The sequence below is a fragment of the Rhincodon typus genome, chromosome 1 (assembly GCF_021869965.1).
Source record: "Rhincodon typus isolate 14 chromosome 1, sRhiTyp1.1, whole genome shotgun sequence".
Taxonomy (NCBI): domain Eukaryota; kingdom Metazoa; phylum Chordata; class Chondrichthyes; order Orectolobiformes; family Rhincodontidae; genus Rhincodon; species Rhincodon typus.
In genome coordinates, this window is record NC_063332.1 from 70,763,887 (window position 1) to 70,777,191 (window position 13,305).

Here is a 13,305-nt window from a genome sequence, read left to right on the forward strand (position 1 = left end):
CCTTACTTTCCTTTATGAATTCTACAGTCTGTATCGAAGACAGTTTTATTTTTTCTTTTTACATTTCTATAAAAAGTTTCAGTCTTTTTTCATGATTTTTACTAGTTTATTTTCATAATCATATTTTCCTTTTCTTGGTGCTCTGCTGAATTTTAAAATCCTTCCCATCCTTAGGCTTACCGCTTATTCTTTTCCCCAGAGATAAAGTTATTCATTTATGAAGATAGATTGGAGATATTGAGTCTTTATTCTTTACAGAAGAGAAGGTTGAGAGGAGATGTGAGAGAGACGTTCAAAGTCATGAGGAGCCCGGAGTGCGTAAACAGGGGCAAACTGTTTTCACTCATGAAGTGCTCACGAATAAGGGGTCAAAGATGTAAAGTAATTGGCAAAAGAAGCAAAAACAAGTAATAAAATGACAATAATCATTTTCCTCACAGCAACTGATCGAATACTGGAACACACAGCTTGAGCTTATTGGGAAGGCAGGTTCAATAGAGGCATTCTAATCTCATCCCAAGTTTCCCCCATCTTTTTCATCTAAATCTACCACTATAATTTGTTACTGGGTTTTTTGACAGCTTCTGGTTGTACTCTTCTCTCAATAGGGGACATTCTCTAGGTATCTATGCATCATTGTTTTATTAAATTCCATTACGTCATCTCACAACCTATTTTTTCCCAATAGAAAAGAGACCTAGCCTGTCAAACAGTTCTTGAAAAGTATACCAGAAACCTGGGTATTATTTATTCTTGTAAATTTTCTCCACATTCATCCCCATGCTTCTGTCTTTTTCATGAAAAAAATGGCCTACCAAAGTTCAGTGCAGGTTCACCAGAACTTCACTACTTTACAATTCTAAACTTCTAACAATAAGGTTAGTGCTTCGTTTATTGCCTTTTTATTACACTGACTTGTATTTGCTATCCTTCTGCCACAGGTTAACTTAGAATCCCTACAGAGTAGTAACAGGCCATTTGGCCCACCACGTCCACAATACCCTCCAAACAGCATCCCACCCAGACCAGCCCTCTATCCTATCCCTGCATTTCCCATGGCTAATGCATTTAACCTACACATCCCTGAGCACTATGGGTAATTTAGCATGGCCAATGCACCTAGCCTGCACATCTTTGGACTGCAGAAGGAAACCAGAGCACCCAGCGGAAACCCACGCAGGCACAGGGAGAACATGCAAACTCCACACAAACAAGCGCCTGAGGATGGAATCGAACCTGGGTCCCTGGCACTGTGAGGCAGCAGTGCTAACCACTGAGCCACTGAGCTGCCCGTTAACGTGGAAAACCACATTTGCACGTTCCCCTTCAAATGTAAATATATAGCTTATTCTGCATGGACTGTGGGTCAGAGTCCTTGAAACTCTGTTTAACAGCATTTGAGTGTACCGACACTACACAAACTGGAAATATTCAAGCTAGCAGCTAACCACTGCGTTTTGAAGGGCAATTAGGGATAGGTAATAACAGCAGTATCCACATCCCAGGATTGAATTAAATAACTCAAATAATGATAGTCCTGATAATGCAAATTAAGTTAGCAATTAATAGACAAGTAAAATTTTTCTGTCCCAAAATCTATGCAGCTGTAATAATTTCATTTCAGTTCTCCTTAAAGTGCAATTTGTTTAGAATTAGGATTCACCAGGTTTTGTTTTAAATTATACATCTAAATTTTGATACAGCATTTGTTATATAGATTTTTTTTAAATGCTTAATCATCTCTCCAGCCTAAGTACATTAAAGCACGCAGTACTGTATTATTTTTATGTAGCTTTATATATAGATATGAAAATTGCAGTCTTTATAACAGACCTCAGTGAAAACAAAATTAAATTTGCAAATCCTAATTATCTTGGAAATTGAATGATGTTGAACTAGACACCATGTATTTAGTTAGGAATAAAGAGGTTTACACAAGCATTTGCACGAGTACCAAATCCAAATTATTGTTTATGTACCAAGATAATAAACCAACCAATGTCCCCATTGACTCTAATTGCCCATCATCAACATACTTCACACAACTAGCTTTACTGTGTAGATAACTGCAGTCCTCTTTAGGATAAGGTCATAAAGCAATAAATTTCATTAAACTGTTACATCACATTTCACGAGTCAAGATTTTTCAAGAATCTAAACAAGGCAAGCTCAATGCACAATATGGAAAAATAAAATACACTCAAGGCAAAATTCTGAAGGGCAGAAATATCTTTATGTTGAACAGTCAGACAAATCCTATAAGATTGGTAAGCTGCGCTGAAAAGAAAGATCACTTGTATTGTAGGAGGTTCTGTATCCCTCAAATAGTCTAATGTTTTTAGAATAACCGCTTACTTATCACGATCATTGTTTTTAACATTAACAAATGTGTCAGTATTTCAAATACACACTTTGGATCTGCCTCCAGAGGGGGCTAAAATGAATTGTGTTCCTTTATTTGTCAACCTGTTTTCATAAAATCAACACCCTAAAATCACAATACTATTTAATGACTGGTAACCAATAGTGTATTTCACAGCCTGACTAGAAAAATTCTTTCATGGGCACAACATTCAGGTGCAAAATTAAAATGAAATATGTTACAAAATTCACATAGAAACAATAATTGCTCTGACAGATTCAAAATGAACCATATTATTCTTGTAACTCGCTTATAAATAATATTTACTCTTCCTTGAAGTCTGCCTCACAGCATTGTGGGATGTTGAAAGGCAAAGTATGGTTGCAGCAGCAACTTATGTGTTCACCCACCCAGGATCAGATGGCTTCTGCACAAACTGAACTTTGGTCTTTTCTACAATCACAAAATATTTGAGACCTTGGTCCTTTACAGAGAAAAAGTGGGTCACTTTCTGTCCAAAGATAATTGGGCTTAGTAATCATATCAAACAGTACTACCCTTCGGAATGATCAAATATAAAGCAATATGATGTCAACACAAAATCATTTTAGAAGCAAGTTGAAGTTTTGGAAAATGTCTTGAAAACTCTAATGGATGCTTAAGGGGTTCAGAGTACCAAAAACAGCAGCTGCCGATCAAAAAAAGGAGGCAGTGGTTGCAAGTTGGAATTGTTAAATTCACAAGCCTGTAAAGTTCCCAACTCTTTGGAGTCTCATTTAAATTTGAGGTTTACCAGCGCTTGATAAACTCACAGGAAAAGTGAATTGTAATAGCTCAAGAAAGTAAAAGTATTTTACAGTGCTTCATTTGGGTTAGAATGAGTAAGGAGTGCTTTGCCCACCTTCTGAAGGAAGCCATACATTAGGTATACCCCTGCTAAACATGATCCATATAACACAATAGGCATCAATTGCCAGCCTTTCGCCCTCAAGCAATTAAAAAGTCTTTTAAAATAGTAGAGGAATCTGGTTCGGTAATTCAAAGAGTACAATTATCAAGTTTTTTTTGTTTTTAAAAGTAAATTCAACTTGGCTTTTTGCACACACTTTAAAAAAAATTACACAGAGAGAAATGATAAAACCCAAGGCAGGTGCAAAAGTTAATTCCAACATGAGTAAATTAATTCATTTAATAGACCACATTAATGCAGGAAAGTCACAAGAATCCAACATTAATGATATTAGAAGGCGAGCAACATCTAATTTCAGTGACTTTAATGCAAAGATGGTGTGAAACACCAAGAAAAAAAAGGATAAAAAGGAGCTTTACTCTCACTCAAAACCTGCAAGGCAATACAAGTGAATTAATGAAGAAAACTTGCAGTTTTAACTATATCATATGCATAAGCCAAGACTGAATGTATTAGGCGTGTCACGAAGAATCCTTGATAAATGCCAGCACAGAAGGAGGCCATTAAGCCGATCATGCATGTGCTGGCTCTTTGAAAGAACTGTCCAACTTAGGTTTACATCTGAATTTTTCCCTTACAATCCAGAAAATTACTCAAGTGCACGTTCAAGTACTTTACAAATTTTCAATGGTATCTGACTTGGCCACACTTTCAAACAGTATGATCCAGCTTACTTGTGCTGAAATTCTCCGCCATTCCTTTCTTGCACTTAACCATTTATTTTAATTTTTATCTCTGGTTACTGACCCACAGGCAGTTTCTTTGCACTTGATTTATCAAAATTCTTCAAGTTCTGCTACGTCTCACTGGGGTAGTGCATTGGAAATCAAGGCCCACTACTCCTGGAGTCATCACAAAAGTTAAAAATTTTAAAAAGTATGCAATACACAAATGGAGAATTCCTAACAAAGGTACACAGGAAAGCCACACATACAGACCAAGTACTGAATTTCAACAGCAACCACCCTAACACACACAAACAAAGTTGCACAAGAACATTATTTAAACGGGCAACAACACACTACAGCAGCACAGAGCTACGCCAAAAAGAAGAGTACCTCTTCCAGGTATTCAGAGACAATGGATATCCGAAAAACTGAGTCAGAAGATGCCTATTACACGAACAACACCAGGAAGATACTACACGCCCCAACACACTCACCACGCTACCTTACATCAGGAACACATCTGAACTGACCACAAGACTCCTTCGAACACTGGGCATCAGAGTAGCACACAAACCCACATCAACCCTATGACAACTGCTCACTCGAACCAAAGACCCACTACCCACTATGGACAGGACCCAGTGTCATATACAAGATTCTCTGCAGAGACTGTGACAAACACTACATTGGACAAACAGGAAGGAAATTAACAACAAGGGTACACGAACATCAATTGGTTACAAAAAGACACGACCAATACTCACTCATCTCTATCCACATGGATAAGGAAAACCACCAATTCGACTGGGACAAGCAAAGCAGAAACAAGCACAGGAATTCCTGGAAGCGTGGTACTCCACGAAGAAAGCCATCAACAAACACATAGAGCTCGACCCCAGATACACTCCACTGCAAAGGAAAACTGGAAGTGAGGTAATCCAGCTCAACAGACTCCAGAGTTTAAATAACAGGAGGGAAAACACACTGATGCTTCATTGGAGGCTGCACTGATGATGTTACCCAGCAGGGTGACGAAACGTCTGTGAAACAACAAAGCAGCTCAGCGAGCCAACCAACTACAACATCCACAACTTGAGCTACAAATCTACTCTAAAACCTTACAGTATGCAATATTCCCCAATTTACAAGCCTTTTAGATGAACGTTGAAAGAAAGCATGGACCAGGTTTCTGTACTTAACCAGAATTACTACATATTACAAACAAACAGATTCTCACTATAGATAAACAATTACGAACCATCAATATGTAACTCTACTAGTTAAAACTTTAAATCCCCCCCTCTTATAAACTCACCTACATACATAAACACAGACAAATAATAAATGGGTGTTGTGGGCAGACAGAAAAACTGGAAGGGCAGTCGGTGGTGACTACGCACAGAGTTTGCCGAGATCATCATTTTGGCTCGTCAGGACACTGCTCCTTGATTTCTCATCTCCAGGTACTTTCACTTGTTTGAATGCACACAGGTTAGCTTGTTCTCACTTTATAAAGTCTCTGATTTATTAGGTTAAAATTCACAGATTACAGCAACTGCTGAGGAAAATAAATAAATTGACTTTCTTCAGGCATGAGGCAGTTTTTAGTGCACAGAAAAGGAACAGGTCCTTCCCTTCAGAGATACAATGGTTTCTCCACCAAACATTCACACCCACCAGACGTTAGGTTATCTGGGAGCTGATAACAGTTATTGACAGGTAGAAGGCCTTTGTCATTAGTAATCAGTCACCGCACCACAGACCAAATCAGCTCCTTGTTGCCAGCCGAAACTTCATTCATAGACATTCCTTGTAGACAATTTGTCTATAACCAGACTTCCCCCACTGTTTGAACAAGGGTATAAAGAGTATTTACAATGTGTGTCAGTTAATTTGCTTTTAAAAATTGCAATCCTTCAACCATCTTTGGTTTTTAAACAATCCTTTTCCCATTTTGGTCCATAATCCAAAATACAGAAAATAAAAAGATGCAGTCTTAACAGTTTCAATATCTTTATTGTATCTTTGTTCCTTCCCTTTGAGGTAGTAGATGATTAATATGGTAAATTTAGATCAACAAAGATGGGAGCATAATGAACACCAGCTGGTTGGGTTAACTGGGCTGTCTCTGTGCCATGGATAAATAATTCTATGTAACTTTCTTTACAGCTCCTCAAAGGCCTCAATGTCATTGCTGAAGTGTAGTCCCCAGAACAGCATACGATGTTCCACTCGAAGCCTCGACAGAGATTTGAAGGATTAGGAAGCCTTCAATATTTTTGTATTTAATATCTCTATTTGTAAGTTGAGTATCTATAACATTTCAGCTGCTTTAATTAACTTGTCACCCTGATCAACTTGTATCACAAGCTTCAAAGATTTGTGAATAAGCTGGTCTTCAGGTGCAACTCTTTCATCTCTCTCATAATAGCAGCATTTGGGTTATACTGTTTGTTATTTCACCCAAAAATGCAAAAAAAAAAATCACACTTAGCCATATTAAAATGCATCTGTCACATCGTTATTCATTTTACCTATCGACCCATATTCTCCTGAAGTCTATCGTCTCACAATTTATTATATTACCAGGTTTTGTATCATCTACATACTTGAAAAATGTACTGCTGCTGGACATTATACACAAAATTAATTATCTCCATACAAGCTGGAGAGGAGATGGTGGTGAGATGGTATTAACATTGGACTAGTAATCCAGAGTGGTTCACTGTAGGTGAAACATTAACTCTGTTACTCTCTCCATAGATTTTTAAAAATAAAATATTTACTCATGGGACATGGGCATCACTGGCTAGGCCGACATTTATTGTTCGTCCCAAATTGCCCTGAAGGTAGTAATGAGCCACCTTTGTGAATGGGAGGAGAGTTCTGCTGCAAATGCTGCACATGAAGCTACCAGGTGTCAATGTGGATTGTGGTGTTCAGTGCTGGTGGCACTTATCAAGTTGCTGTCACCACTGGTCATCATGCTGGTGCATGCCAGCCCATAAGTGGTGTCATCGTTTTCCCAATGTTGTCAGCTAGAAACTCCCAGATGCAATAATCCACGTATAGAACCCACACATGACATACTAAGTGGAGCTTTGAGCTATGACACATCCAAATTATTGGGTTCGTGAACATTCTCCATCCTTTGGATGTGCCAGGGCCAATAAAGCCACCTCTGTTCGATGAATACTAGCAAATTTGAGAGCCGTGCTTTTGAAACAATTGTATGTGTGATATTTTACAAATATGCACACACACACAAAACACAATCTACACTCAGTTACTTCAAAGAGCTCAATCAGATTGGTCCAATGTGATTTTGCCTTTAACAAATCTCCACTGGCTGTTGGTTATTAAAGCACTCTACTCTTAACTTTAAAAAAAAAAGTATTTTTGTTAGTGATAATGGCGTTTCAGATTTGCCAGCACTGAGATTAGGCTAATTGGCTAGTAGTTGGCAGTTTTCTCCCTCTCCTTTCTCAGAACAACAGTGCAACAATTCCAATCCTCTACTTCTCCAGCAGTGCTCCCACATTCAAGAATGCTTAGAAGATTAATTGTAGTCGAAAGGTCTGCTGGCTGACTCCACCTTAGTTTTCCTCAACAACCTAGGATGCATTCCATCCAAACCAAGGGACATTAACTTTGAAAGCTGCCAAACTATTTAGTCGCTCTTTTCTATGTTTTCTATTCAATAGACAAAATCCTGTGGCATCAAGTGTCTTGAAGGCAGGATTTAACTGCGCAGGACTTCCACTCAGGCAGATCTGCTGGCTACACACAATCACACAGTAGTGAGCCAATTTGATATTCATGAATGAGGTTCCTGACCAATTGTGTTGTGGCATCAGAAGAAGTATCACTGACTTCCCCATTACCTCATGAAGGTTGAAGGTCAAGGCACCATGTTTACAGAGCACTAGGACAGAACCTGAATCATTCCCTGTAATCCATCAACAGCAGGCTGGCTGTACAAGGAGATGCCTTTAGATTACAGTTGTTGCAAGAGCCTTCCAATTTTTCTCTCCCTGATAATTACAACTGCTGCTACCACAAACTAATCTGGAGTTATGTCTCACAGCAGACAATGGGTGATCCCACAGTTTAATTGTGCTTCTTCCAAGTCATCCAGGAATGACAAGGAGCTGTGTTTCCTCGTGATTGCCTGACTTCACAATTGATCTTCCCCAACAAACCTTTCCATCCACCGATCTCTCCGCAATCATGTTTGAACCCAATATATGTGTATTGGCCTTCCACTTTCTTCCCTCTGTTCCTATAAAAGCCCACAACCCACTCCCCCTTCTCAGCTAGTTATACCCTGTTCCACTCAGAAAACCAGCACCATTCACCCTCCCTTCTTCAGCTGTACCCCAATCCCCTTACGATGCCACCATCCAATCTCAACACATCAAAATCTCCTCTCCTGTTGTCTACAAAAGTTCCATGTGAAAAGAAAAGCAGGTCCTTCTCGATTCAAATCTACCAAATCACCTGCCTCCTGTACATCACATTTAACCAGTCTGAATCTGAAGGCCTTGTTTCTCATTCACTGCCGAGTTTATTGCAATTTAATATAGTGAAATGATATTTTAATGAGTATGCTTAACATACTAATACATTAAATTTAGGTTCTGCCACTTGTCATCCAGAGCTTAATCCACCTCCAATATGCTGCAACCTTAACTCTGTAATTTCATCACACTACCCGATATTTCAGCCTCCACAAAATTAAGTGTGCCTGTCAGCCTTGATTCCCACTGCCAGTAGCAGCATAAGATTCCAGCCAATACCTCCACTGTTCCATCTCTATGGTGATATCAATTTCATTCTTCTTTGTAAGACTGATGCAAAATAATCACTGAGATCCTCAATCCTGCTCATTGCCTTCTTTAGAAGATTTTTGTTTTAGTCCTAATTGGCCCAATCTTTAATTAACTTTTTCTTTTGCCTTTTATAGAAAAAAAATACTTTGCATGCATTTTATGGCATCAGAATATTTTGTCAAACTCTTTGCCCTTCTTACATCACTTTACAGTTTTCCTTCATACTGTGCTTGATTTTTGATTATATTCTATACTGGACAATTATCAGAAATTTAATTTTTTTTACCTTTATTTCCTTTGTCACTCAGAGTTCTGGCTTTGAAATCCCTACATTTCCTCCTTGTAGAACAATGCTTACTTTGTACCCAAATAATCTCTTCCTTGACATCCCTATCATTGCTCATCCATGGTTTTTGCAGCCTATCAGTTTCCAATTCACCTATACTGGATTCCTTTGACTATTTTTGCCTTCTTCCGTTAATATTTTAAAAGCATTCATATTTTGATGATTAACGATGCATATGTTCTCCCACTGAAACACGCTCCATTTGTCTTGCTTCATTAAGCAGAACTAGATTCAACAGTGTTTTGCTCTATGTTGGAATAGAAAGACACCGATTAAGTCCTCCTGTAACCGTTTTACAAATTCTTCACAGACCTTGCCTTTACTATTCCTCCATTACTGTATATTAGGATATTTGAAACTCTTTACCATTTTTAGACTTCTCTGAAAATTGCTTCCAGATTGCCTCTTCTGTTTTATTCTAACTTTCTAGGGCTTTATTGTAAACAGTCAGCAATATAATAGCTCTTCTTCTGTTCCTTAAAGTGGTCACATTTAAAATAATTTGAGAGCACAAAATCCTTACCTCTTGGTTCATCTGTAGTAACAGATTCAATAAAGTCTCGTGGAGTCATATATAGCTGACCTTCATGCTCCAGTGATGTAAACAGCCTAAATCTTTGTTCTTGGGAAGAAACATATAGTTCCACATCTTCAATATCAGATTCTTCCATTACATTCTGTAAGGCACAAAATCCAGAAGTTGAACTTTTTTAAAAAATCTTTTCACATTCCTGATACTTTTTTTCGCAACACACGAAGATACAGAAATCTCTTTGGTACGAAACTTAACTGCACGTGGGCGGGAATGTAAACTTAAGTCCATATTCACATCAGACATCAGGATTTTATTGAATGTTGGAGCAGGCTGGAGGAGCTGAATAGTCTAGCCCTGCCCCTAATTTGTAAGTAACCTCTCATTTTTGTTAAGACACTTAAAACCTTATGTCAAACTGTTAACTCCTTATGTGGCTTGGTGTCATACTTTATTTTATAATGCTCCTGTATGTGGCTTGGGTTGCTTTATTTCTTTAAAAGTGAAACATAAATTTGGGGTATTGTCATGAAACAACTTCTCAAGGTGACTACACTTCAACATGTGTTGAAAGGATTCCATGTGTCTATACTCCCATGCAATGTAAATCTTCAGTTTAATTTCACAGAGCACAGTTTTTATGCAGGATGCTCAATTTAAACTTGTCCTCATCACCAGTTTGTGTGCTAGAATCTGGGTTATAAGATTACACTCAGTGTTTTACCAGAGATGTACAGCACAGCAATATGTTTAGGGATTGGCTATTTTTGGCTCCCTGAAAACCATTGGTTCAAGATGAGAGACTGTGTTAAGCTCAGCGTTTTTCCTGGCCACAATCATCTGAGCAGATATGAGGAGGCCATTTTACAAAGAGAGCACTGTCTGTATTGCGAAAGCCAAATATTGCATGCAAATATTCTGATTGATGGGCTGGATATTGAAAACGTGGCTTTTTGATTGCTTTGCACCAGTGCTTGATGCCTTTTTCATTTCTTGAATCCATTAATAGAGTTTATAACACAGAATGGAGGCCTGTTGTAGTAGTGTCCCTGTCTCTGAGCCAGGAGGCCTGGACTCAAGTGCCATCTGCTCCAGAGGTGTGTCGTGACAGGTTGATTCAAACATGTCCATAACATTTGGGGCAGCACGGTGGCTCAGCGGTTAGCACTGCTGCCAGTGACCAGGGTTCAGTTCCACCCTCAGGCGACTGTCTGTGTGGCGTTTGCACATTCTCCCTGTGTCTGTGGGGGTTACCTCCACGTGCTCCGGTTTCTTCCCACAGTCCAAAGATGTGCATGCTAGGTGGATTGGTCATGCTAAATTGCCCATAGTGTTCAGGGATGCGTAGATTAGGTTGGTTATAGGGGGATGGGACTGGGTGAGATGCTGTGGAAGTCGGTGTGGACTTGTTGGGCTGAAGGGCCTGTTTCCACACTGTAGGGATTCTATCATTCATTCTATCTACCTCTCTGATTAGATCACTTGATACTTCAATCAAAAAAACTCTCTTTAAATATCTAAAAGAATCATAACTAACAATAAAAGGAAAGTACTACGGATGCTGGAGATCTGAAATAAAAACAAAGTGCTGGAGAAACTCAGCATCTGACAACAGTGAAACAGTCATATCATATTTAGAATTATACAGTCAGAGAAATATACAGCACAGAAACACACCTTTCAGTCCAACTCGTCCATGCCGACCAGATATCCTAAATAAATCTAGTCCCATTTGCCAGCATTTGCCCCAAATCCCTCTAAACCCTTGCTATTCATACACCCATCCACGTGCCTTGTAAACGTTGTAATTGTACCTGCCTCCACCACATACCCTGGCAACTGATTCCATTGACACATCAATGATAAAGTTGTCCCTTAGGTCCCTTTTAAATCTTTCATCTCTCATCTTAAACCTATAACCTCTAGGATTGGACTCCCCCATCCCAGGGGAAAGACCTTGTCTATTTACCCTATCCATGCCCCTTATGATTTTATAAGCCTGTATAAGGTTACCCCTCAGCCTCCGTCACTCCAGGGAAAATAGCTCCAGTCTATTCAGCTTCTCCCCATAGCTCAAACCCTCCAACCTTGGCAACGTCCTTGTAAATCTTTTCAGAACACCTTCAAGTTTCACAACATCATTCCTATAGCAGGGAGACCAGAACTGCATGCAGTATTCCAAAAGTGGCCTAACCAATGTCTTATATAGTTGCAACATGACCTCCCAACTCCTATACCCAATGCACTGACCATTAAAGGCAAGCATATCAATTGGCTTTTTCATTATCCTATCTACCTGTGACTCTACTTTAAAGGAACGATGAACCTGCACTCCAAGGTTTCTTCATTCAGCAACATTCCCCAAGACCTTACCATTAAGAGTACAAAGTCCTGCCCAGATTTGCCTTTGCAAAATGCAACACCTCACATTCATCTAAATTAAACTCCATCTGCCACTCCTCGGCCCATTTGCCCATCTGATCAAGATGCCATTGCACTCCTAGGATTCCCTCCAACAACCTGCTCACTACTGATGTCAAGCTCACCAGTTTATAGTTCCCTGGCTTTTCCTTACCACTTTTCTTAAATTGTGGCACCATGTTAGTCAACCTCTAGTCTTTCGGCACCTCACCGGTAGCTATTGATGATGCAAACATCTCAGCAAGGGGCCCAGCAATCACTTCCCTAGCTTCCCACAAAGTTCTAGGGTACACTGGTCAGGTCCAGAGATTTATCCACCTTTATTCATTTTAAGACATCCAGCACCACCTCCTCTGTAATATGGGCCTTTTTCAAGGTGTTGCTATTTATTTCCCCATGTTCTCTACCTTCCATATCCTTCTCTACATTAAACACTGATGCAAAATACTCATTTAGTATTGCCCATCTCCTGTGGTTCCACAATTCGCGACCTTATTCATCTTTGAGGGGCCTGATTCTCTCCCTTGTTACCCTTTTGTCCTTAATGTATTTGTAGAATCCCTGTGGATTCTCCTTTATCCTGTTTGCTAAAGCTGTGTCCCCTTTTACCCTTCTTATTTCCATCTTAAGCATACTCCTACTGCCTTTATACGTTCTAGGGATTCACTTGATCTCTGCTGTCTATACCTGATATATGCTTCTTTCTTATTCTGAACCAAAATCTCAATTTGCAATGTTAATTCTATTTCTCTCTCCACAGGTTCTCCCAGGCGTGCTGAATTTCTGCAACACTTTGTTTTACCTTTAGTACCCAACTTTAGGAACAAAATATTCATGGTTTCAGGCCAGCAGCAGTCAACAGCAATTCTTTTGAATACTAAACAAATGGGGATATTTAAAAAATAAAGGCATGTCTGAAATTAAAATTTAAGGATGAGACAAAGCATCAAACTACAGTAAAAGAGAAGACATAGCAAATGAGAGCTACAAATCAACATTCTGAAATTGCAAATTGATTTAATATCACACAAATATAGTCTTTGAGAAAAATAAAAAGCAAAAAAAAAAATGGGACAAAAACCAAAGTTGCTGGAAAAGCTCAGCAGGTCTGGCAGCATCTGTGAAGGAGAAAACAGAGTTAACGTTTTGGGTCCGGTGACCCTTCCTCAGAACT

The 13,305-nt window shown here is 39.1% G+C and overlaps 1 protein-coding gene across 5 annotated transcripts in view; it reads right to left on the reverse strand.

The window, feature by feature from the left end:
* Positions 1-13,305, reverse strand: part of LOC109934783 (calcium uptake protein 3, mitochondrial) — a 170,912-nt gene that overhangs the window by 137,378 nt on the left and 20,229 nt on the right. For all 5 annotated transcript variants that reach the window (XM_048605044.1, XM_048605037.1, XM_048605011.1 and 2 more), the window contains exon 2: positions 9,702-9,855. In XM_048605044.1, coding sequence (XP_048461001.1) covers positions 9,702-9,855 — 154 coding nt within the window. The remainder of the gene's footprint in view (positions 1-9,701; positions 9,856-13,305) is intronic.